This window comes from Hypanus sabinus, chromosome 1 (assembly GCF_030144855.1).
Source record: "Hypanus sabinus isolate sHypSab1 chromosome 1, sHypSab1.hap1, whole genome shotgun sequence".
Classification (NCBI taxonomy): domain Eukaryota; kingdom Metazoa; phylum Chordata; class Chondrichthyes; order Myliobatiformes; family Dasyatidae; genus Hypanus; species Hypanus sabinus.
The window spans coordinates 199,768,741-199,796,247 of record NC_082706.1 but is presented as its reverse complement, the minus strand read 5'-3'; the positions used below and the strand labels follow the sequence as shown (position 1 = coordinate 199,796,247).

General features: G+C 41.3%; 1 protein-coding gene across 1 annotated transcript in view; it reads left to right on the top strand.

The window, feature by feature from the left end:
- eif3hb (eukaryotic translation initiation factor 3, subunit H, b) overlaps positions 1-27,507 on the top strand; it is a 153,300-nt gene that overhangs the window by 111,583 nt on the left and 14,210 nt on the right. Inside the window, exon 5 of the mRNA XM_059984040.1 lies at positions 11,663-11,812. Within this exon, the coding sequence (XP_059840023.1) occupies positions 11,663-11,812 (150 nt within the window). The remainder of the gene's footprint in view (positions 1-11,662; positions 11,813-27,507) is intronic.

The following is a 27,507-nucleotide window of genomic DNA, read 5'->3' as shown; positions in this document are numbered from 1 at the left end:
CTCCTTCTATTGTCCAATCTCCCCTCCGATCAGATTCCTTTCTCTCCAGCCTTTACCTTTCCTACCCACCTGGCTTCATCTATCACCCTCTAGCTATTCCTCCCCCCCCCCCCCCCCCCACCTTTTTATTCTGGCATCTTCCCCCTTCCTTTCTAGTCCTCAAGAAGGGTCTTTGCCCAAAATATTGTTTGTTCATTTCCATAGAGACTGCGTTCCTTAACCATTTTTTGTGTGTGTTTCCAACTCTTTCCAGTTCTGATGGAATGTCATCAGTTTGAAGCATGAACTGTTTCTCTCTCTCTCTCTCTCTCTCTCTCCACAGCTTGCTGCTTTTTCTGCTTGCTGAGTATTCCCTGCATTTTGTGTTACCGTTTCAATACATTTATTTTGCTGCTTTTGCTTGCCCTCTGCACTTTTACACACAAATGGCTTGTTCTTTACTCCTACCTCCTTAATTTATGTGTCCAACTTCTCCTTCAATGCACTCATGCTAATTACCTCAAGCACTTCATGTGGAACTCTGTCCCATTTATTTTGTTGAGTGAAGACATTTTTCCCCAACTGATTTATTGGATTGATTAGTGATTGTCTCTCAGAACTGAACACTTTGACACAAAGAAACATAATAGCTGCCCTGCTGAAGCCATTTATAATTTTAAAAGACCTAAACCAAGTCACCTCTATGTCTTTCAAAGAGCTGGATCACCACTGTTCAGTCTGTTATGGAAGGATATGCCATCTTTCTTCTGGTGTTAGTCATGTAATTTTAGTTTTGCACAGTGTTCAAGTCCCACTCGAGGTTTGAGCAAAAAAAAGTCAAGATTATGCTTAATTGCAGTACAGTTGGCCCTCCTTATCTGCGGGGAAGTGGTTCCGGGACCCTCTGCGGATACCAAAAAACACGGACGCTCAAGTCGGTGGATTTTAGGACCCTGCGGAGCTCCAGAGCTTATTTAACCTGTCTTGGTGCCGTGGATTTTCGGACCTGGCAGAGCTCGGGACCTGCTGCCTGCAGTGTTTCTGTTCCAGAAAACAATCACAATTGAAAATAAAGTGGAAATAATAAGGTGATTGAAAGGGGTGAAATGCCATCAGACATTGCAGAAGCGTTAGGCTACAGTCGGGATAAAGTGAGAATAATGGAGCCCTGCTCCGATGAAAGCTACAATTATAACACTTGGTTTAATTATTGAAATACATATGTTTCTTAAGTGTGTTATATGCATAGAGAGGTAAAATATATACTAAGACAAACGTTTGACTAACTGACGCTAAATAATACCGGCTGTATGTGTTCCGACTTTGAGAACTTGTGTTTTTTTTTCCGATTCCAGATCCGCGGTAACTTATGCACATCCTCCTGTATACTTTAAATCATCTCTAGATTACTTAATACTATACAATACATACAATACCTAATACAATATAAATGGTATGTAAATAGTTGTGAGACTGTATTGTTTAGGGCATAATGACAAGAAAAAAAGATCTGTGCATGCTCAAACAACAAGTGCTGGAGAGAGAACTTCCGGGTTTTCCTGATCCGCGGTTGGTTAAATCTGCGCATGCGGAACCCGTGGATAAGGAGGGACGACTGTACTGGGTATTGCTGCAAAGCACTGATATGTGCAAGTTGAGGAATGACATTCCCAATAATTTTCTGTTAATCAACTTTACTGAGACTGTTAGTCTGATCATTATTTCTTGAGTGTTTTCAGAAATTTTATGCAAACTGGCTGTCCATTTCCTGCAGTGATCATCTTTTAATAAAACATTTTACACAATTAAGAAAGGCAGCATATAAATGCAGCTCTGCCTCTTTTTATTCCCATGCCTTTGTAATGTTTTTATCTTTATGAATTTGGCTTAAAGTAATCTTGATTTGTTTGAACTTAGCCAGAAGTCATTTTGATGGATGTCAAGGTCAGCAATAGTATTTGTTTGTAGAAAGGTGAATCATTATCCATATGTAAATAACGAAGTAAAATTCATGTAGAATATTGTCACATTGCAACAAATTTTGACATGCATTGACAACAAAATACTTCTCAACAAGAATGAAGGAAACTAGAGGAATGGAAATTGGCAGAATTAATTTGCCGGCATCCTAGGAGAATCAAGGTGCTATTATCAAACAGTACAGCAGGTGGAGTTTGCATGATTAAAGTGGTATACACTATTTCAAATGATTACAAACTGGAGAAAATCTGTAGATGCCGGAGATCCAAAGCAGTACACACAAAATGCTGGAGGAACACAGCAGGTCAAGCAGCATTCATGGAAAAGAATAAACAGTCGACATTCAGGCCAACACCTTTCATCCGAACTGGAAGAAAAGCGAAGTCAGAGTAAGAAGATTGGAGGAGGGGAGGAAGAAGTACAAGGTGGCAGCTGATCGGTGAAACTGGAAGAGTGGGAGGGGGTCAAATGAATAGCTGGGAAGTTGATTAGTGAAAGAGAGGAAAGGCTAGACAAGAGGGAACCTGATAGGAGAGGGTAGAAGACTATGGAAGAAAGGAAGAAGGAGGAGCACCAGAGGGAGGTGATGGTCAGGCAAGATGAGTTGAGAGAGGGAAGCAGTTAAGTAGCCATTTTCTTTACACAGTTTGTCTTCTATAACACATTGGTTGTCAGTCTTTGTGCATAGATTTTCATTGATTCTACTGTATTTCTCTATTCTACAGTGAATGCCTGCAGTAAAATGACATGTACAGTACTGTGCAAAAGTCTTAGGCACATGTATATAGCTAAGGCGCCTAAGACTTTTGCACAGAACTGTAGTAATTTTATGTATTGTACTGTACTGCTTCCTCAAATAAAAACAAGGTTCATGACGTATGTGAGTGATGATAAACCTGATTCTGATATGGGTCTGAGAGTTGGAAGGGTGCAGGAAAAAGGAAATCATATTTGGAAAAAGGGAAAGGGAGAGTGGAAGGAGTGGGAAGCAGTAGAGAGACATTCTGTTGTGATCAAAAAACCAATTGTTTTGAATCAAATGACATTGCTGATGTCTTGGGTAGGTCTGTCTATACCCACTGCAGCACTCCTCTGTCACTTGGCCCACTCCCCCTCCCACAGCACTCCTTCCTCACCATTCCCAACATCTTTTTCTCCACCAGATTTACAAATTTGCTCTGCTGCACATTGACAAATACAGTACTGTGTAAAAGTTTTAGGCATCCTAGTCATATGGGTCTAAGACCTTTGCACAGTACTGTACATATATGTAATAAATTTACTTTGTCATTTCTATAATTTATATTTCATAATGCACTTTTGGATATGGACTTGGGATAAACATTTAATCAGATAGCCTGTAACTGTGGCCCAGTGTGGTTGTCAAACCTTTAATAATATTGAGGCAATTTAATTAGAAAGCTTACAAAAAAGGGTCAAAGTAGTTAATAATCCCTGCAGTGGGATTTATTCTATGTAGTTTTCCAAACAGCATACTTTCCTTATGAATTTAATTGAATTGAAAAGGAATCATAACTATATTGGTAAAGAGAAAATAAGTTTTTTAAAAATTGCAAACAGCATTTGTAAAATTACAGTTCAAGAGACTTGAAGAAAGGGCATGGTATTAAATAGAATGAAGTCCTGTGAGTGAAAAATTTCAAAATAAAAGCAAGGGAACAGTATTGAGTTTACACAAGATGCTAATTGGAGTATTGTCTGAGTAAAAGGCGTATATGATTGGATGGAGCTCAAAACCATGGATTGGGGCTATCAGAGCTCTTAGTAAAATGATGACATGAATGAGATGTTGCAATTATGAACTTTAAGTTGGGTCTCTCCTCGAGAAGGAAGATTGAGCAGATACACGTTAAGGTTATTTCTACTTCTAGGGTCCTGAGACTACAGATATAGTCCATGATCATGTTGTAGACACAAACTGGAAGTTAAAAGATCTTATTCAGAATTGTTACTGAAACTTATGCATTAGTTTGTCTGAGCAGACCGAAGTTTGTACAGGTCAGTGTTTATTTCTGTCAATGGTTATTTCTGTCTGATGGTTTTCTAGCTCTCACAGGACCTCTGGTGTTTGAACATTGGTAGTGCCACTAGTTAGAACTGCTATTGCAGAGGAGACCACTCAGCCCATAATTAGAGAGTCATAGAGCATTACAGCATAGAACCAGGCACTTCGGTCCATCTGCTCTGTGCAAGCCCAGTCTTCAGCCTAGTCCAAGCTATCTGCACCCAGTCCATCGCCATGGTCCATGCACTTATCCAAACTTCTCTAAAAATGTTCTAATTAAGCTCACGTCTACCACCACCATTCTAATGTCAGCTTTCAGCAGAGCAATCTACTTTCTCTCAAGCCTCCTCCAGTTCCTGTTTGTAGGCAAAGAGAACCACCACAGGAAGCAGACTTCAGATCATAAAAGAACATAATAGGAGCAGGAGTAGGCCATCTAGCCCATCCAGCCTGCTCTGCCATTCAATAAGATCATGGCTGATCTGATCATGGACTCATCTCCATCTATTTGCTTTCTCCCCATAACCCTCAATTCCCCTACTATGCCAAAATCTATCCAACCTTGTCTTAAATATATTTACTGAGGTAGCCTCCACTGCTTCATTGGGCAGAGAATTCCACAGAATCACCACTCTTTGGAAAAAGCAGTTCCTCCTCATTTCCATCCTAAGTTTAATCCTTCAAATCTTGAGACTATGTCCCCTAGTTATAGTCTCACCTACCAGTGGAAACAACTTTCCTGCCTCTATCTTATCTATTCCCTTCATAATTTTATATGTTTTTAAGATCTCCTTTCATCTTTCTGAATTCCAGTGAGTACAGTCCTAGTCAACTCAATCTCTCCTTATAGTCTAAGCCCCTTGTGAACCCTCTCTGCACCGCCTGCAAAACCAGTATATCCTTCCTCAAGTAAGGGGACCAGAACTGCACCTTTTTTTCCTTCCAAAGTGGATGACCTTGCATTTACCTACACTGTAGTCACTTAACCTACATATATCTCTCTGCAGACTCTCGGTATCCTCTGCACAATTTGCTTTTCCACTCAATTTAGCATCATCAGCAAGGTAGATACACTATCTTCTGTTTCCTTTTCCAGATCTGTAATATATATGGTGGATAGTTGCGGGCCCAGCTCTGACCCCTGAGGCACACCAGTCACCACTGATTGCCAACCAGGGAAATGCCCATGTATCCCTACACTCTGCTTTCTATTGGTCAACCAATCCTCTATTCATGCTATTACATCATCCCAACTCTATGTAACCTTATCTGATAAATATTTTATGTGGCACCATATCAAACGCTTTCTGGAAATCCAAGCAAATAATGTCCACCTCCAATGTTCCCCTCTATCCACTGTGCTCATTATATCCTCAAAGAACTCTAGTCGAGCAGGACCTGCCTTTGCTGAATCCATGCTGCGCATGCCTGATGGATCCATTTCTTTTCAGATTCCTTGTTATTTCTTCTCTAATGATAGCTTCAAAGATTTTCCCATCTGCAGATGTTAAAGTAATTGGCCTATAGTTAACTGCCATTTGCCAACATCTTTTTTGAACAGTGGCATGACATAAGTGTTTTTTTAACATTATCTTTTTTTTCTATTGTCAGAATTTTAAATCTATACCCTTGTTCTTGAAATCATCAGCAGATGATCAGGCTTCTGTGCATTAATTGATATAAATCATGATTTTGTACACTTTTCTCAAATCCCTAACTTTTTTTCTGGTTCAACTCTTGCTGCACTGGTCAAATTTTTCTCCTTCCAAACTTTTTTCTCTATAGTTCAAAGTCCAAATATTCAAAGTAAATTTATTATCAAAATATGTATATGTCACTATATACTGCCTTGGCATTCGTTTTCTTGCTGGTATTTATTGGAAAATAAAGAAATGCAGCAGAATTTATGAACATACATAATTAACAAAGATGGGCAAACAACCAATCTGCAAAAGAAGTCCATAAGAGAGGAGCAGAAATAGGCTATTAAGTCTGCTCTACAAAAAAAAATGCCAAATTTGTAGATTACTTGGAAGTGAGTCTATAAATTGTGGAGTCAGTCCAGTTTTGAGGTGAATGAAATTATCCACACTGGCACAGAAGCCTGATGGTTTGAGATAATGAAAGTTCTTGAAGCTGGTGGTGTGGAATCTAAGGCTCCTGTACTTCCTGCTTGATGATTTTAATAGGATGAGAGCATGGCCTGGATATTGGGGGTTCTTGATAATGGATGCTGCTCTCTTGTGATAGCACTCCTTGTAAATGTCCTCAATGAGTGGGGAACACTTTGCTTGTGATGGGCTGAGCTATATCCACTAGGTTTTGTAAGCTTTTTCTGTTCTTGGGCTCTGGTGTTTTCAGGCTGCGATGCAACCACTGTGCATCAATAGAAGTCTGTCAAAGATAAATCACCATTCTCCTTCAGTTTTAATAACTGATCTCTCACCAAATTCTGCCACTTTCAAAGATTATGTGCAGATACACTCAAGCCTCTCTATCTCCCGTGTGCACCTCTGTATCTTGCCATATTTTCGAATTATCTCTGCTTATTTTTTCTGCCAGATTGCATCTTTTCGCACAATTCTGCTTTACATTTCATCTGTCTGTCAGTCTTGCTGTCTTTCACCATCTTTATCACAGTCTTACCTTGCAGGTTTTGTGTCATCATAAATTTGGAAAAACTATCCCAAGCTATAATACCATATGACATAGGAGCCAAATTAGGCCTTTGGCCCACTGAGTCTGCATCATGGTTGACTTATTTCCCCTTTCAGCTCCAATCTCCTGCCTTCTCCCCATACTTTGATATCCTTACTAATCAAGACCTATCAACACTTTAAATGTATTCAGTCATTCATGGCAATGATTTCCACAGGTTCGCCACCTTCTGGTAAAAGTAATTCCTTCTCATCTCTGTTCTAAAGGGACTCCCTTATATTCTGAGGATGTGCCCTCTGATATTAGGCTCTCCCACTGTTGGAAACATACTTTCCACCTCCAGTCTATTTATGCCTTTCAATATTCTATTGGTTTCAATGAGATTCCTCCTCATTCTTCAAGACTGTACAAGTTCAGAGCCAACAAATGTTCCTCATACGTTAACCCATGTCTAAGTCATATATATTTTAAGAAAGTGTACTGGTTCTCTCATTGAACTTGGAGACAACTCAGTCTGGTTCTGTGCTCTTTAAGCCAACTTGCAACCCTTGATGCTGCTGACCCTTTAAATCCATAGGCATCAATATTGCTCATTGTGGGAGCAGACTGAAAGGCCACATGGAGTTGGTATTGAAAATAATGGGCGATTTATTCAAAATTTGTCTGCACCAGGAGACCAGTCAAAGCTGAACTACCAGAGCATGAATTTGATACAGCTTTTACATTCCCAGTTACTGAGATTATGAAGAACCAGAATAATGGCTACAAGAAGACTAAAGTAGCAAACATATCAGGTCCTGAGGAACAAATGATTATCAACTAGTTTTTAACGGCAAATCTAAATTTCTATAACATAATTAGTGACGTTCCTGAAACTTGGATGGCATCGCTACAGCATTCTATGTTTCTACTTAATCCAATTTTGTGTTACAACTGGATGTATGCTGTAACTTAAGTAGTGAAGTTCCTGAAACTTGTGTGCTCATTCTATTAATCTAGTTAATCTTATTTTCTATTACAGTAATGGGTGCACACTATAACATAATTAGCGAGGTTCCTGAAACTTGGGTGTGGCCCTGCTGCATTCCATGTCTCTACATCTACATCATTTGTCTGTGTTTCCTTGTTATCACATTAACACAATCTACATCTCTATTTATAGTTTTTGCCCACACTATTACTTCCCTTTTTGTGTTGGATTTTATCAAATATTAAAAAAAATCTATATTAACAATACCCATTGCATTGCATTCGTTGGCTTCTTACATCAGCCTCCTATATTACCATATTAAGGATTCGATCTACTTTCTTAAGCACAATTTTAAATGAACATATTTATGCTCACTTTATTAATTTGTTTTCCACTTTCTTAATGTTTTCTTTGATTTTTGTGTTTTTTTTAAAAGAAATACCTATAGCTATAGTTGCCTGGCAATGCCTTTGCTTCCACTTTTGAATAAAGGTGTTGCATTTGCCATTTTCCATTCCTCTGGCACCTGGTGCAGTTAAAAATAGATGCACATATCTTCCCCCCCCCATAACCCTGAGTCATTTGTTCATTATGTGCCACGTAGTGTGATGTAGGCGAGTCTGGTCTTTCTACGACCACGATTGTTCTTGGCAAGTTTTTCTACAGAAGTTATTTGCCATTGCCTTCTACTGGACAGTGTCTTTACAAGATGGGTGACCCCAACCATTACCAATATCCTCAGAGATTGTCTGCCTGGTGCCAGTGGTCACAAAAGCAGGACTTGTGATCTGCACCAGCAACTCATACGACCATCCATCACTTGCTTCCATGACTTTGCGTGACCCTGTTCGGTGGGGAGGGGGTAGCTATACCTTGCCCAAATGCAAGTGGAGGGAAGGAGTGCTTTACATGTTCTTTTGTAGAGACATGTTTCTATCTCTCCACTCAAACCCAGAGTGCATCCTGTAAAAATCAGGTCATTTATTTATAAAGAAGTAGTGCCAGCCTTGCTTGTACCATCTCCTCAGCAATTTATAGGCCATCTGCTATCAAACTAATTCTTACTGAGATTTGACAGTATCCTGAAACATAGACAGAATATTGATGTATTATTTCATCTATACCTTCTGCTACTGTCATCTCAAGATGGCGATGGCGATATATGTAAGTGTTTTGTGGGCAGCTCAAAACTTCTGAACTGCTATTGCTACATTCTGCAGATTGTAATTTCACTTTAAGAAAGATACTTTTGAACCATTGCCTTTTGCTTTATGCCAGTCCTTGTGTGTTGTTTTTCACTAATTCTGTTGTATTTGTGTTACTGTGAACGCCTGAAAGAAAATGGATCTCAATGGTGACATTTAGATAATATATTTACTTTGAACTTTATCCAAAGTTAGACTTATCCCTTCTCACTAAGCATTAATTTACTTACCTGTCAAACCCATTTGAGTTCTTTTTTATATTAAGTGCTTTTCTCTTCAAATACTGTTTCCTATTTGTTTTGTTTTCTTCTTCACTTCCCTCTTGTTTATTTTTTTTAGCCTGGCTCTTTGGAATTGGGCACCTCATGTGTGCCATGCATTTTTTCTTTCATCACCTTCATTATCTTCTTTGTTATTCAGGTCGCTCTATCCCAGGTTACACAGAGTACAACAAAAGAACAGTTATTATTAAAGTACATTTTTGTCACCATATACAACCCTGAGGTTTGATTTCTTGCGGGCATGCTCAGTAAATCCAAGAAACACAACGTGATGGCATTCTATAGTCTCACGAGACCATGGATCTGCGCCTGGAAAGTTTGTGTCCTCTCCAGGGCGCAGGCCTGAGTAAGGTTGTTTGGAAGACCAGCAGTTGCCCACGCAGCAAGTCTCCCCTCTCCACAACACCAACGTTGTCCAAGGGAAGGGCAAGGGCCGATACAGCTTAGCACCAGTGTCGGCGCAGGGGTTGCCAGAGCGAGGTTGAAGGCAACGTCGGACTGCCTTAGGGACTCCAGCTCCGGATTTGCTCTTGGGGTTTACTCCTGAAGACTTTCACATGAGTGGGTATGGCTGCAAGGCAGCGGAGGTTTGAAATCAAAGTTTTCCCTCTCTTAGATGGACTGCCTTCCCAGGCTGACGAGCTTCATCTACCCAATAGAAACACAATAGAATTAATAAAAAAATAGCACCCAACAGGACAGACAAACAACCAGTGTGCAAAAAACAACAAATTGTGCACATACAAAAGAGAAAAGTAATAATAATAAATAAGCAATAAGTATAAAGAACATGAAATGAAGAGTCTTTGAAAGTGTCCATAGTTTGGGGGGATAAGTGAAGTTAAACCTCTGGTTTAAGAGCCTGATTGTTGTGGGGTAATAACTTTCTAAACCTGGAGGTGTGAGTGCTGAGGGTCCTGTACCACCTTCTTGATGGCAGTGGCGCGAAGAGAGCATGGCCTGGGTGGTAGGGGCCCCGATGATGGAATTTTGGGTCATGATAAAGATTAGCTTTACTCATCAAGTGTACATTGAAACTTACAGTGAAATGCATTGCTTGAGACAAATCAGTGAGGATCATGCTCAGAGAACCTGCAAGCGTCACCACGCTTCCAACGCCAAAAGAGGTTCTGTTGAATCCTTTCTGTGCCCTTTCTAAAATATTAATATTGTTTTGTAATTGTCACATATACAAAGATATAATGAAACACTTCTCTTGAATAGTGTGCATTGGGCCAGAATAAGTTAAAATGGTAACTGTGTAGAATAACATTTAAAAGCTACTGAAAGAGTGTAATGCAATAAACAATAAAGTGTAAGATCATAATGTGGTAGATTATGATGCCAGGAGTCCGCCTCATTGTACAAGGCTGATATCGGTGGAAACCAGACTCCACTTCTTTCCTGTAATGTGACAACAAGAACTGTCCCTTCATAGTTCATTATCTGACTATACAACCAAATGAGACGATTTTCCTCTGAACCGTGCTGCACCTACAGTGCTTTTTCATACACAGCACATAAAACATAATATTACCATGACTGTTATTAAAATGTGTTTCAAAATGCATGTCAAGTGTGCAGCACAGGTAAACTGTCCAAGTGATGAAACCTCAGTGGTGATAGGGTCCTACACCCTGGGAGAAAGAAGCTGTTACTCAGTCTGGCAATCCTAGTCCTGATGCCTCTGTACCTCCTTCCTGACACTAGTGAGGTGAAGAGATTATGGAGGGTGAAGGGTTAGCATGGGTGGTAGAAGACACAGCTTTGGGCCCCTTATCAAAGAAAGGATGTGCTAACATTGGAGAGGGTTCAGAGGAGTTCATGTGAATGATTCTGGGATGCAAAGGGTTATCAGATGAGGAACATTTGATGACTCTGAGCTTGTACTTGCTCGAATTTAGAAGAATGATGGGGATTTCATTAAAACCTTTTGAATATTGAACGGCTTTTATAGAGTGGATGTGATGAGGATGTATTTTATAGTGGAGGGAGTCTAGGACCAGAGGGCACAGACTCAGAATAGAGGGACATTTCCTTGTAACAGAGATGAGGAATTTATTTAGCCAGAGGGTGGTGAATCAGTGGAATTTGTTGCTTCAGGTGTGTTGTATTGTGGGTTCTTGTTTAGTCAGGGCCTGCAAGTTTATAGGGAGAAGAAAAGAAAATGGGGTTGAGAGGTAAAATTGATCAGCCATGAATAAATGTGGGAGCAGATTTCATGGGCTGAATGGCCTAATTCTGCTCCTATATCTTATGGTTTTGTTGAATGTTCAATAGTCAAAGACCTGAGTGACCTCTGTGTGTTCCTAATTAATATATGCATATCTGAAATCCTGAAATACTTTGAAATAGAGGTAAGCATGTAGCCAGATCAAGAGTTGGCTTTAAAACAGGTGATGCACATTGTAAATCCATGTAATAAAGTGATTTTTTTAGACCCATTTACTGTATAAAAATAAGTAATTTTGATGCTCTTTCCAGTTGATATTTGAGGACAAATCACCCTTTATATAGAAAGTACTTGCAGACTTATTAATTCCCATATGTCTCTATCAACCAGAATAAAGAAAGCCCTCATTACTTCAGAGAATATGTTTGAAGAAGTGCCCATTATTATCAAGAATTCTCACCTCGTTAATGTTCTGCTGTGGGAATTAGAAGAAAAGTCAAGTGTGTCTGAAAAGCAGGAACTCCTGAATTTGGCCAGTGGGTAAGTCTGCTTGCTTTCATATCATGGTTTTGTAAAAATTTTCTTTTATATAATACACCCAGTGACCACATTATTACATACCCTCTGTATCTAATAAAGTGGCCACTGAGAGTATGTTGTATTCTGCTGCTGCAACCTTTGACATGATGTGTGTGATCTGAGTTATTGTCATCTTCCTGCCATCTTGAACCAGTCTGGTCATTCTCCTCTGACCTCTCATTGAGAAGGTACTTTCACCCACAGAACTGCCGCTCACTGTATTTTTTTTTCTCACAACGTTCTCTGTAAACTCTAGAGACTGTTGTGCATGAAATCCCAGACCAACAGTTTCTGAGATGCTCAAACAAACCCATCTGATGCCAACAATCATTCCAGGGTCAAAGTCACTTAGATTACATTTCTTTTCCATTCGGATATTTGGGTCTGAACAGCAACTGAACTTCTTGACCATGTCTGCATGCTTTAATGCATTGCGTTGGTGCCACATGATTAGATGATTAGATATTTCAAAAAAAAGATTCAAGATTCAAAAACTTTATTGTCATTGTAACTGTACATCAGCTCTGCAAGGCAGAATGAGACAGCGTTTCCCAGGAGCAGTGCAATCATAACATAACAAACGCAACACTAAATAAAAAACATAACAATAAATAGTAAAACACAACAGCCACATGTCAGTTAAAAACAAGTTATAAGTGTCCAGTGCAAGTTAAAAGTGTCCAAAGCAGAGTCAGGTAGAGCAGATATATAGCAGTCTGACTGCCTGTGGGAGGAAGCTGTTTAGTAGCCTTGTGGTTTTAGTTTTGATGCTCCTGTAACATTTACCTGAAGGCAGAAGAACAAACAGTTCATGGAGAGGGTGTGAGGGGTCTTTAATGATGTACCATGTCTTCTGGAGGCATCGACTCTGAAAGAGGTCTTGGACAGAAGGTAGGGAGACCCCAATAACCTTCTCTGCTCCCCTAACCACCCTTTGCAAGGCTTTTTTGTCGGAAGCAAAATAATACATCAGCACATTCCTTGAGCACAGGGATGTTGTCGGGACCTCCTGCTTTTCGCGGGTTGACCCTGGCAAGGGTCCTCCGTGTTTGCTCTGAATCAATGATTGGAGCCGGCTGCTCAGATGGTAAGAAGGGACTGGCTCTCCCCCTTTCTGTAGTGTTTGATGCTTTGAAGCGTGCATTAACGAATAGGCCACTGAGTAAGGTCTTTATAAGAACTGACAGAATATGCAACAATGGAAAAGGTAAGGATCCAAAATTTAAGAAAGGTGACAGACTAAAGTTAATTAGTATTATTAAGAAAGTTGTGCTGGAGAAATCAGTGGAACTGTAAGTTGACTAAATCCCCAGTGCCTGATAATTGGCATTTTAGAATTTAGAATTTATTTAAATCTTGCATCCATCCCACAGTGTGAGGGAGTAAAAATCTTTGCATAATGACTCTGTCTGAAGGTGGTTATGGAATTGCTGGAAGGATTGATGATCAATTTTTGGAATTGTGAAATAATTTATGCATTTTGAAACATGGCAAAGGACGTGGAGTAGGATGGAGAATGAAAAATGGGAAGTGCAGACAAGTTAGCCCAAGGTTAGATACACAAACAGTAAATGATGAAAGCTCTCAGCATATCGAACAGCATCTTTTTGAAAAAGAACAAAGCGAACATTTCAAGTGGGAAACACTTACTCAGAATTTGGAAAGTGAGGAAATAAATTGGCTCTAAATTGCTGAGAAGTTGGGGACAGGAGTTGTATGAACAGGATGAAGGGGATATCTCCAATAAGGGCTGCAGAACTGACGTCACTGTTGTGAAACTGAGATTTTGCAAATGCTGGAAATCCAGAGCATTGCACACTAGGTCAGGCATCATCTATAGGGAGAAATGAGCAGTTGACGTTTCAGGTCAAGACCTTTCATTATTTCCCCAGCATTTTGTCTGTGATTTCATTGTTCGCTGGATCATCTGTTTGTTTGATTAATGAGGGCAGTTAGAAAGAAAAATTTAAAAAAAGGGATGTGTAAAAACTTTGATACAGGTTTCAGCTGTTACTCAGACCCAAACACACAAAGAAAATTCTGAAAATGACTGGTTGATCATGCCACTGTTGCTGGAGAGAGAAAATCTGTGCTAATATTACAGATGGACAGCCAAACCTGAGAAGTGGGGAAAATGCTGAAGGTTATTAGAAATGGTGAGGTAACACGACTCTTAAAGTATGTGAATTTCTGGAAAAAAAGTGGTTTCAGCCCAAGATATCGACTGTACTTTTTTCCATAGATGCTGCCTGGCCTGCTGAGTTTCTCCAGCATTTTGTGTGTGTAGCTCGGATTTCCAGCATCTGCAGATTTTCTCTTGTTTGCAAACCTTACTGTAGTTTTCTGAGTCTGAGGCCTCCGTCAGTCAGAGTTAACCATGGATATTGCATCCTAGCTGTCTAGATACACAGGCCTGGGCAGTACAATATGGAGAGCAAGCTGTTGCCCATGTAGTAGGCTCCCCCACTTCACACATCTGATAAACCCAAAGGAATGGCAGAGACCGATATAGTTTTGTACCAGTGGCATCGCAGGAGTTGCCAGTCTGCATTGAACTCAATGTAGGACTGCCTTAAGGGTTCCAGCTCTGGATTTTTCCCCTGGGGTTTACTCCTGAAACTTTCCCATGAGTGAGTATAGCCGCAATGCACTGGAGGTTTGAAATTGGAGTTTCCCTTCATGGCGAGCTGCCAACCATGGCTGATGAGTCCCATCTGCTTAAAGCGACTGGTTTTAAGGCACCGGTAACCCACATTTGCCCCTTCTGCTGTTGGTAGAAATGGTTCCGCTGGGCTCAGTAGCCAAGCCACACAGGAAGGCCAGGAGCTGGACTTGGTTGTCAGAGGCTACTTGAGGCGCATGCCATTGGGAGCATTTAATAGGTAGTGGGAGCTTGTCCCCATTACCACCTCCAGCTATAGCAACCTTAAGGAACTACTGTAGTTTTATGATGATGTAATTGCTGGAATATGTGATGGAAAACCAGTAGATATTTACTATATGTACTTTTATTAAGCTCATATTAAGATCAGATCTAAAACTTAATATACATAATGCACATGGTATTGGCATGATGTAGTGGAATGGATGGAAAATTTGACACGTAGAAAACAGTATGTAGAAAGAAATGATTGTTACAGTGGTGGGCAGTGACTAATATTGATGCCCTGTGGGTTGGCACTGGGTTCTCAAGCTATCCGTAACATCGATCGGTCCTTCTAAAGTTGCAAACAACATAAAATTGTGAGGTATTTATGGACACAGGAGGAACATAAGAGGTTTTCAGGCAACTTAAAATGACGGAGTGCAGTGTGGAAAGATCTGACAGATATGAATAAATATGAAGTTGTTAACTTCAATTACAAAAATGGAAAGATAGAATATTATTTAAATGGCATAGATTGGAAAGCGATGATGTGCAAAGAGACTTGTATATTCTTGTACATAAAGAACTGAGAGCAAAAAATAGGTGCAGCAACCAGTTAAGAAATGCTATGTTGTCTGCCTTAGCAGACGGAATTGAATACAGGATCTCGGATGTATAGAATGTGTGGTCATGGTATTTAGATTTTGGGGAAGAGATTTTGGACTGAAATGAGTAGAGATTCCTGGACTTTGGTGGATGCAGAACTCACTACCCCTGAGGGTTGTGGCCAAGTCGCTGAGCATTTTTAAGAACAGAAATGGATACATTTCTGGGTACAATAGATATATAAGAAGTAAATGGGAGTATGGTATTAATATGCAAGATCAGCTGTGATTGTACTGACTGGCAGTGCAGGCTGCAAATGTCAAAAGTTAGTTGTTTCTGTATTTCTATCTGCATCTTTTTTTTTCCTGACCATTCTTGATATTGTATATAGCTATATTTTCGGTTATCTATATTATTCCCATCTTTTTAAATCTATGTTTTTAATTACATTTAAAAGTTTCTACTAAACACATTATTTGTGCTTCTTTATGTTTTCCGCAGGTCTATAATGTTATTACTATAGTGTAAACAATTCATACTGCTGTGTCTTCCAAAGTACAGGTGTGCGCTGCTTAACGTCCATTCGGACAATGTCCAATCGCATATACATCCATATACGATCAGAGAACGTGACATAGCGGATGTAACCAATCTCGTGTATCGCATGTCTCTTGAGTTTAGTAGCATTATCTCTCTGTTTCATTTTCTTTTGAAAGTATTACCATAAATTGCATCTTGGCTTCCAAACGCAGCAAAACCGCTCCTAGTGATAACAGCAGCAAGAGGCAAAGGAAAAGCATTGATTTGGAAGTGAAGCAAAAGGTTATTAAACAATATGAAGGTGGGAAACCAGTGAATGCTATTGCTCGGGATTTAGGCATGTCACACTCGTCAATCACGATGATCTTGAAAAACAAAGAAAAAATTCTTGAAGCTGTTAAAGGATCGGCTTCACTGAAAACTACAAGGCTCACAAAAATGCGAGAGGGACCTATATTGGATATGGAGAAATTGCTAAGTATATAATATGGTGTTTGCACAATGTCCAAATCACATTACATCCAATTTCACAGAACATATCGTGGACATTAAGCGACACATAGCTGTACATAATTCATCACTGCCTGAAGATGCTTCATCCTTCCCACCTTTGACTTGTACAAGAGGGTCATTGAATTTGTTGGCAAATAATTTAGATTCAGAACTGTAGGAAATGGAGCTTCAATTTCAGATCCATAACTCTTGTACACTGCAGCTGTAGTATTTCCCAGCCTAGTCCTCTAGAGGCTTTTCTTATGCTGGACCACTGAATGTTTAATGACTGTTTTCATGCTATACTTTACCAGAATTTAAGGAAAGGCAGAGGCCTCTTTGCTGTCCAGCCAGTATTTGGTTCTAAAAGGACAATATGGATTGTAGAAAGTTAACAGCACAGAACAAGGATACTTAGTCCTTCAATCCTATGCAACAGCAGTCCAACTGGTTCATTCCCTCAGCCCCTCCCAACATCCCTTCTTATTTTCTTTCACGAGTTTCACATTGCACATCTCAATTAAATGGGTATCCCCTACTCCCTCCAGCTTTGTATTCCACGCTCACTGTATAAAAATGTTTCTCCTCAAGTGTTTCTGTAGCCAATCACCTTCATTTTTATACCTGCTGGTACTTCATTGTTTTATCAGCGAAGCTGGCAATATATTGGCAATCTCCCTTCAATTTTTTTTCAGTCTGGGTGAAGGGTCTTGACCTAAAACATCCTCTGGTCACTTCTCTCCACAGAAGCTGCAGGTTCATGTTTACTTGGGGTTTTGGTAAATGTAGTCGCTGGGTGCCTTCACGATATACATCTGTTGTCATGTAATCTTAAAGGTTTCTATCAGATCTCTCCTCTTCCTTTTCAGTTCCAAAGAGTGCACCAAAGTCCCTCACCTTTTAACCCACTGACATGGTTGTGGGATGTGGGAGGAGGCTGTGCCACTCAGAGGAGGCACACTTAGTTGCAGACTCTGCAAAGACTTAGCGATTGCAACATTCAAAAGAAGTTTAATTAAGTACATAGATGGGAAGGGTATGGAGGTCTGTGATCCAGGTGCAGATCAATGGGACTAAGCAGAACTATGGCTTAGCATGGGCGAGATGGGCCGAAAGGGCTGTTTATGTGTTGTAGTGCTCTGTGACTGACTGTACTCTAACTCAGGATGGAACTTGGGTCCATGCAGCTGTGAGAAAGCAGCACTGTCTGCTGTCCCACTGCATCAGCTGCTATGTACATTTTCTCTCCTGTCTGAAAAAACTAGCTTTCACTCTTCCACTTTCCTGCTTGCTGTAATCTTTTTAATTCCATGATCTTCATTCATAATAACAAGCTTACTACATGGCACTTCATCAAACTATGTCTGAATTATGTATACAAAATGCATTAATTGCGTTTTTTTTCTCCTAGACTTTCTCTGTTACTTCATCAAAAATATAATTTGCCCTTTTTACCCACTGACTTTCTCTGTCAATCCACAATCATCCCAATGAGCAGAGAGAGGAAAAAAAACCACTGTGCAACCAATAAAAGCAAGCAACAGCGTTGAGAGCGAAACTGAGTCTGTAATCACGAAGCCCGGAGCAGGCCCATATCCTCAGCCTCAGTTCATCACACAGCAGAGCAAATTGTTGCGGAGCTCACAGCCCAGAGCAGCCGGAGCAGTGTCGCAGCCTCAGCACTGCGGAGAGCAGAGCAAATGCCATGGAGCAGCATGGTGAACCGGCTCAACCCTCACTTCTGGTCCCAGCTCCCTGCCTTTTCATTCCATCTAGCTCAGCATTTAAATTGTGCAAACATTATGGTCGTTCCCTGCAATAGGGCCCAGGCCCTGTTGCGTCGATGGCCTCTGGACCTGGACCCCTCCACCATGTTCTGGTCCATACCTGACCTTTCCTGATCAGCTAGGCACCTGTGTTGATCAGACATCACTCTCAATTTAGGTGGATGGGCCTCCTCCGGAACTTCACCACTCCAGCTCTGCTCCGCTTCGCAAACATGTAGTTTTGACTATGTCTCAGCCTCAGTACAACCACCTTTTAAACATGCCTCCACCCCGCTCTGACTTTGTATTGCACCTGCACACTTCAGCCCTCGAGTCAGCCTCGCCTCAGCTCGCCTCTTCATTGTTTTGGGTCATCACTTTTTGCAGAAGTTTTGCAGTAAAGGGTTTTTAATAAAGTATTTAGTTGTATTTCTTTCTTTATGTAAGCTGTGTTCAGAAGCATTATCTGAAACCAGAACCTCAAGCAGATGCACTGATGATGCTGTAGTCTCAGCCCACCACTCCATCAGTCCCACCTGATTATCGACTTAAACGCTGTGTTTAACACGATCATCCCTCAAAAGCTGGTGGTAAACTATCCTCATTAGGACTCAACATCCCTCTCTAACTGGATCTTGGACTTCTTGACAGAAAGGCCCCTGTCAGTTGAGTTGGTAGCAACATCTCAAGTTCCATGATGCTGAGCACTGGGCTGCTGACTATTGACAGCACTGCTAGATCTAGCTCAAACCGCGTCATCAAGTTCGTTGATGATACTACAGTTGTTAGCCTCATCAGCAGTAATGGTGAGTCGGCATTCAGAGAGGAATTAGAGAGGCTCGTCAAATGGTGCGAGAATAACAATCTGAGTCTCAATGTGGACGACAAAACAGTTGATTGTGGACTTCAGGAAGACACAGGGCAACTACTCTCCATTGTACATCAATGGCTCTGACATGGAGAGTTAAGAGCACCAAGTTCCTTCGTGTGCACATAACTGATGATCTAACTTGGGCCCAAAACATTAGTCAAGAGGGCACAGCAGAGTCTGAGAGCAGTTTCTGAGGAGATTGAGGCATACAAGCCTGTCGGACCACATTCCAACAACTTTTTACAGGAGTGCTGTTGAGAGTGCCCTTTTTGGCTACATCATTGTGTGGTATGCAAGCTGCAAAGGATAGTAAAAACTGCTGAGAGAATCACTGGGGTTTCTCTACCCTTCATTTGTGATGTTTACTTGAAGCATTGTACACAAAGGGCCTGGAACATTGTTGAGGATTCCTATCGGCCATTCCACAATCTCCTTGACCCATTACCATCTGGAAGTCAGTATAGAAACATCAGAACTAGGACTGCCAGACTGGGTAATAGCTTCTTTTCTCAGGCTGTGAAACTAATGAATACCCTGCTACCACTGAGGTCTTGTCACTAGAACGGCGAACTGTTTACTATTTACCTGTGCTGTGCACTCCATACACTTTGAATTATATTTTATTAACTTATTTGTGGTAATATTTTGTTTTATATGCTGTGTGTGATACTTGTTTTGTGGGTACACCATGGTCCAGAGGAACTTTGTTTTGTTTGGTTGTATATGTAAAGTCAGATGACAGTAAATTTGAATATAAACGTGAACAATGCTTCACCCATCTAGAATCTCAATCACATTTTGTTTCTTAGACACTGGCAGCATCGACTCTCTTGGTGGAGACTAATGTAAGGTACTAAGTAACTAACTCAACCATTCCTTCTGCCTTCTCAAGAAACTTTTTGGGCCTGATCAGTCTATCTTATTTCACAATGCCTCTTCAGTTCATGTCTTTGAACCAGTCTTTTCTCATCCTGTCTCTTCTCTTTTTCTTCCCAAATGTTCCATATTCACTTTTGTTAACGATACGACATAGGACCATAAGATATAGGAGCAGAATTAGGCTATTTGGCTTATTGAGCCTGCTCCGCCATTTCTTCCTGGCTGATCTATTTTCCCTCTCAGCCCCAATCTTCTGCCTTTTCTACATATCCCTTCATGAACTGACAAATCAAGAATCTATCAACCTCTGTCATAAATATACCCAATGACTTGGCATCCACAGCCACCTGTGGCAACAAGCTCAGATTTCTAGCATCTACAGTTTTATTAAATTCTGCAATTGCTGGCCCTTCACTCCTAGATTTCAGTTCTTCTCAACAACACTGTGAAAGTACCTTTACTGGGCTCCAGGTCACCACCCCAAACCACCTTAATAAATGCTGGCCCTGCTGTTAGTGCTCGTATCCCAAAAATCAATAAACTAATAAAAAATATTCTGATATCACGTATTTCTTTTCTCCCTCTCATGACTACCTTCCTGTGCCCAATCACCCGATTAAACCCTCTACCTCTCTAGCAAACCTTCCCGTGAGAATTGCCTTCCCAGTTGTGCATTTCTCTGTCCTTTGCTCCTATTTTTATGCTCACTGACAGGTATGCCAGAGATTGCCATCTTTGAGGTCTTGCTGCTTAACTTCTTTCCAAAATGCACATTTTATACGCTAAATTAAGAGATTATGTAACATTGTGAGCTGAAGTTGTTTACAGGATTTGAGTGGGTTTCTTGACGTTGAATTGATATGAAAGCTATTTTTCTTGAATATAACCAAAACTGAAAAGATAAGAAAGTGGATTTAAGTGTTTTATTCTTGTTCAGTAAAGTAGGGATGTCTTTTAAGCATTAAATATTCTGTATTGCCACAAACACATGGGCAAAAAATATTTGATTGAAAACTAACTAAAGTTATCATATGTACTTTGAATATATTCGTATAAAAATATCAGAAGCAATAGTATCTGCAAATCATCATTTCCTGGTGAATTATTAGAAATGTCAAAGGAGTGGGGGAGAGACAGGTAAAATATACAAAACTGTTGATGGAGATGTAGTCTTTGCTGCTGTTTATCATGTGCCATGTAAACATAGTCATTTGGCAGGCAGTTGCCTTCACTCAGCTGCTGTGATTCATTCTAAAATTTTCAAGTGAATATGTGTGTGTCTGGAAGGGTCTTTTTATAGTAACTGCAGTTCAAAGGCAAGGTACAGGTTTAAATTGTCCTACAGGCAGAATGTCTCTAAGGAACACTCGATATGATTTGGAGCTCCTGACCCTATATTTCTGGTTTTATTATCGGACATGTTTTCCAAAACCATATAATTTCATTTTTGGTGTGCCCTTTTGTTTGTTTATCTCTCTTTCTCTCTGCAAGGGGCCACAGGTTTTCAGTCTTTCTCTCTCTGGGGGCCCACAGGTTTTCTCTCTTTCCTCACTCCAAGGGGCCACAGGTTTTCTCTCTTTTCTCTCTCAGGGGCCATAGGTTTTCACTCTTTCCTTTCTCTGGGGGGGGCACAGGTTTTCACTCTTTTCTCTCTTGGGGGCCACAGGTTTTCACTCTTTCCTCTCTCTCAGGGGCCGCAGGTTTTCTCTCCTCTCTCTCAGGGGCCATAGGCTTTCTCTCTTTCCTCTCTCTCGGAGGCCACAAGTTTTCTCTCTTTCTTCTCTCCAAGGGGCCACAGGTTTTCACTGTCCTCTCTCTTGGGGGCCACAGGTTGTCTCTCTTTCTTCTTTCTCAGGGGCCATAGGCTTTCTCTCTTTCCTCTCTCTCCAAGGGGCTGCAGGTTTTCTCTCTTTGTCTGTCCAAGGACCCACATGTTTTCACTCTTTCACTCTCTCTAGGGGGCATTGGTTTAAGGTGAGAATGATTTTGAAGGGATCTGAGGAGCAACATTTTCACACAGGATGGTGAGTGTATGGAACATCCTGCCAGAGGAAATGGTTAAAGCATGTACAATAGCATAAGCTGTGATTGGATGAGTACGTGGAGGGGTGCGGCTTAGAGGGACATGGGCTGAACATAGGAAATTGAAACTAGTTGAGTGGACAACATGGTTGGCATCGACTAGCAGAATTGGGCTAACATTGGAGCTGTAGGGATGCCATGCAGGAGAGTGGAATGCTCCTCCTGTGGGTTGTGGGGAGGCAGGGAGTCCTCCAGTGTCCATAGCGAGTACAAATACAAGAAGTTCATTTGGCTGCACCTCTTAGCAGACCAAATTACGGAGTTGTAGCTGGAACTGGGTGAACTCCGGATCATTCAGGAGGCTGAGTGGGTGATAGACTGGACATACAAGGAGGTAGTTACCCTAAGGCGCAACACACAGGAGACTGGGTTGACCATCAGGAAGGGGAAAGGGGATAGGCAGCAGTGCAGAGCCCCCTGTGGCCATTCCACTCAGCAACAGTATATTGGATCCCGTTGGTTGGGGGATGGCGGGGAATGACCTAGCAAAGGAAATTCGCAGCAATCAGGTCTTTGGCAGTAAGCCTGTCTCGGTGACTCAGAAAGGAAGGGGAAAAGGTGTGGGAGAAAAGACAAGCTGAAGTGAGGCCTGTTGTCAGGGTTGACAACATATCCACTGGCGACTCAGCTGTCTAGGTCAGGGGTCGGCAACCCGCGGCTCCCCGTGGTTTGTTAGTTTTTGAAATGTAATTCGAAATTTGAAGATTATGGTGATCTTGTACAATCTAAAAACGTTGTGGAGACCCCATTTCCTGGCACATCCGAACCGGCTCACAATTAGCCACCGTTCCGGCTAAGGGAGATAGCCTACGGGGGTTTGTGAGTATGTGTCTTTTGGAGCATCCGCGCCCACGGGGAGGGGTTGAGGGAGGCTTTAAAGCAAGGCTGTTTGGTTCGAATAAAGTTACCTTTGACTGCAGTGTCTTTATTTTAGCGCTGCGTGTAGCACACCGCTACAACGTGTTTTTTATCGCTATTAATATACATCACCACTGCCAATGCCTGACACCCACCAGTGAGCGCTTTCTTTTAATTCTTCGATCCAAGGTAGGCTAACTATGGAGTAACCTTCAACCCAACGTCTTTTTTTTCGGAGTTCAAAATGTTTTTGTTGCATGCAGAAATGTAATTTCGTTTTCTCTGCAGGAGTTCATCAATTTCATAAATGCAACACATTATAGTTTGTTTATACATAGCATAAAGGCAAAAAAAACCCTTGTATGCAGCGTTATTTCATTTTAAATGTCGAACGGGTTTTGTGGCTCCCAGTGTTTTCTTTTCTGTGGGAAATGGGTCCATATTGGCTCTTTCAGAGGTAAACGTTGCCGACCCCTGGTCTAGGTGATACGCGAGCCAGGGCAGCACGATATGCAGAGCTGTTGCCCATGGAGCAAGCTGCTCCTCTCCATGCAGCTGATGAATCCAAAGGAGTGGCAGAGATTGATGCAGTTTGGCACCAGTGGCATTGAACTCATTGTAGCATTGTAGGACTGCCTTAGGGACTCCAGCTACTGATTTTCCCTCGGGGTTTACTCATAAAACTTTCCCCACGAGTGGATATAGATGTAAGGCAGCAGATGTTTGAGATCAGAGTTTCCCTTCTAGGTAAGCTTTCAACCACTAGTGACAAGCCCCATCCGCCTTTGCCCCTTCTCCTGTCAGTTGGGCTTAGTAGACAAACCTGTCAAATAATTATTCATCTGTTTATTCGGAATAGGATTAACTTCCTTTTGGGGGTTGTCTTTTACATATATTTTCAGTTATAAATTAAGAAAAGAATTCTAATGTTCTCCAACTTATGGAACTATAAAACTTAAAGAAATAAATAGAAAATTTTTCTCTAAGAACTTGTATAATTTTACTGTAGTGGATCAGTTTTACTATAGAAGTTCCTTAAGTTTGTTATAGCTGGGAGTGGATAATGTGGTAAGTTCCCACTACCTATTAAATGCTCCTAATGGTGTGCATCTCAAATAAGTTATGACAATCAAGTCCAGCTCCTGGCTTTCACATGTGGCTTAGTTACTAAGCCCGGCAGAGCAGTTTCTACTGACAGGAGAGGGGTAAAGGTGGGCCACTACGGCCTTAAAACCAGTTGCTTCAGACAGATGGGGATCATCAGCCATGGTTGGCAGCTCATTTAGGAGAAACAAAACTGACCTCAATCTTCCGCTGCCTTGCAGCTATACCCACTCATGGGGAAGGCTTCGGGAGGTAAACTCTGGAGCTGGAGTCCCTGAGGCAGTCCAATGTTGAGTTCAAATGCTGACTTGGCAACTCCAGTGCCAAACTGTATTGGTCTCTGCCATTCCTTTGGATTCATCAGCTGTGGGGAGAGAGGGAGCCTGCTACGTGGGCAACAGCTTGCTCTCCATATCGTACTGCCCCTGCTTGTGTATCATGTAGACACTAGGGATGCAACATCCATGGTTTTTCCTGACCAACGGAGAGCCTCAGTGGATAATATTTATAAATGCATTAATGAATTAGAAAAAATTGTAATTAATAAGCATTGTGTTTAAAAACCTTTGGTGGTGTTAAAGACATGTTACTTAAGGAAAGAAAGGATTCCTGCTACCCATTCCACCACTCCCCCACCCCCCTGTACTCAGTTTTTTGAGTTGACTTTTTAGCCAGTCAAGTGTTTGACCACAAAGAGACCACAAGCATTTATAGAGTTTCCAAGTCAGGCCATGGAAAAAGTGTGTTGACCTAATAGGCTGCACATACAACATGAAATCTTCCCACAAGTTGTCAATTTAAAGGCTTGTGCACAAAACGCTGTACAAATCCTGGATGTATGAAACAAAGTCAAAATAATCTGGAAGTTTTCCAAGCTTTAGGTTAAGACACAAGAATTATTGTTTTAGGTCAATACGCTTTTATCAGGTTCATTGACCTGACATATACCGACTCGCTGAGTGTTTCCAGCATTTCTGTTGCAGGTAAATTTACTTAATATCGTGCAGAAATTTAGATATAAGTCGACCGAGGCTTTCCAGGCCACCAAATTTGTGCAGGTATGCTACTGAATGTAAACTACCCAAAACAAAGTTCACCACATTTGAACAGGAATGAAGATCATCAGTAGTACTAGTGTTCTCATCCATCAAATATGACGGTCTCCAAAGGGGTTGTCTATTAGTGAGTTCTCAGGCGAGGATCGAGCCAATTCCACTTGCTCTTCCACATTGTTTACACACCTCTCCATGACGCTGAGACTATGAGACCGCTCCAGCTTTGTACCTGCAAGCTTTGAGACGACTTGCCCTTCTGTGTGATGAACTGAGTCTGAGGCCATGGGCCTACTCAGGCTGCTCCGGGTTTCGGGTCTATGGACTCAGTTTTGGTTCTGAATGCTATTTCTTGCTTTTATTGTTTGCATGATTTTTATCTATTCTTTCTCTGTCTGCACTTAGAGAGAAAAAATAGGATTCTTTCAGGTTTCTTGCTTTGTGGCTGTCTTTAAGTAGATGAATTTCAAGGTTGTATAATTTATACATACTTTGATAGTGTACTTTGAACTTTGGTTGTACAGGCTGATCCGGGATCCACATAATTGGTATGTTAGGATGGATTTCCTTAATGGAGAACTTTTTTTAACATGGAGAGGCTGCTGCACTAGTAGCGACCTCATATTCCTTGACAGATCATGGTCAGGGTCCAGTAGCAAAGAGGGCAAGTTGACTCAGGAACCTTCACTGATACAGCCTTCCTCTGCCTTCACTACCATTGTGATGTGACAGAATCTTCTCCACTGTTGAGGTCTTGGTTGGATCACTCTTTGTCTGGAACCTCAGAATCAGAATCAGGTTTAATGTTACTGGCATATGTTGTGAAATTTGTTTTTGCTTGGCAGTAGTGCAGTGCAATACATAATTCTAAATTACAGTAAGAGGTATATATGTATTTAAAAAGTTAAATAAGCAGTGCAAAAACAGATAACAAGTAGGGAGGTAATGTTCCTGGGTTCAATGCCCATTCAGAAATTTGCTGGCAGAGAGGAGGAAGCTATTCATGAATCATTGAGTGTGTTCCTTCAGGCTTCTGTACCTCCTCCCTGATGGTGGCATTGAGAAAAGGGCATGTTCTGGGTGGTGGGTGTCCCTAATGATGGACGCCTCCTTTTTGAGGCGTCACTCCTTGGAGATGTATACTGTGGAGGCCCATGATGGAGCTGTCTGAGTTTACAACTTTCTGCAGCTTATTTTGATCCTGCGCAGTGGTCTCTCCCACACCAGACGATGATACAGCCAGTTAGAATGCTCTCCATGGTACACCTGAGGAAATTGCCGAGCATCTTCGGTGATATGCCAAATCTCCTGAAACCCCTAATGAAACATAGCCGCTGTGGTGCTGCCTTTATAACTGCATTGATATGTTGGACCCGAGATAGATCCTCAGGGATGTTGACACCCAGGAACTTGAAATTGCTCATCCCTCGATGAGAACTGGTGTGTGTTCCTTCGTCTTCCCCTTTCTGAAGCCCATAATCAATTCTTTGGTCTTACTGACATTGAGTGCAAGGCTGTGCTGTGACTCCTCTCAGCCGTCTAGTATATCTTGTTCCTGTACACCTTCTTATCACCATCTGAAATTCTGGCAACAACAGTTGTGTTGTCAGCAAATCTATAGATGGCATTTGAGCTGTACCTAGCCACACAGTCATGGGTGTAAAGAGAGTAGAGCAGTGTGCTAAGCACACATCCTTGAGGTGCGACAGTGTTCATTATCAGCGAGGTGGAGATGTTATTTCTGATCCGCTGTGGACTTCCAGTGAGGAAGTCAAGGACCCAGTTGCAAAGGAAGGTACAGAGGCCAAGGTTTTGGAGTTTTTGTTCAGAACTGTAGGAATGGTTGTGTTAAACACTGAGTTGTAGTCAATAAACAGCAGCCTCGGCTAAGTAAGCGTTCCCTTGACCTTACTGGCATGGGTGACCCTACCAGGAGCTTACAAAGTTCAAAGTAATTATTATTTTCGAAATAAAACATTCAACTCAGATTAATTTTCTTGTGGGCATACTCAGCAAGTCTGTCGAGTAGTAACTATAACAGGATCGATGAAAAACCAACCGGAGTGCAGAAGACAACAAACTATGTGATTGCAAATGAAAATAAATAGCATTAAATAACAAGAAAATGAGGTAATGAGATAAAGAGGCCGCAAAAATTAGATAATTTGTTGTGGGAACATTCAATGATGGAGCAAGTGAAGTTGGGTGTAGTTGTCCCCGTTTATTCAAGAGCCTGATTGTTGTGTGGTAGTAACTATTTTGAATCTGGTGGTGCAAGTCCTGAAGCTCTTGTACCTTCTATCTGAAGGCAGTAGTGAGAAGAGAGCATGACCTCTGTGGTGGGGATCACCACTTGATAGATTGCAATTAGGTCACCCTTCATTCTTCTGAATTCTAGTGAATTCAGGCCCAGAGCCATCAAATGTTTTTCCTATGATGTCATTCTGGTTGTTCCTTAGCCTCCTGTGGTCCAGTGGAAACAATCCCAGAATTATGCAATGTCTCCTTACAGCTAATGCTGTCGAATCCCAGGCAACATC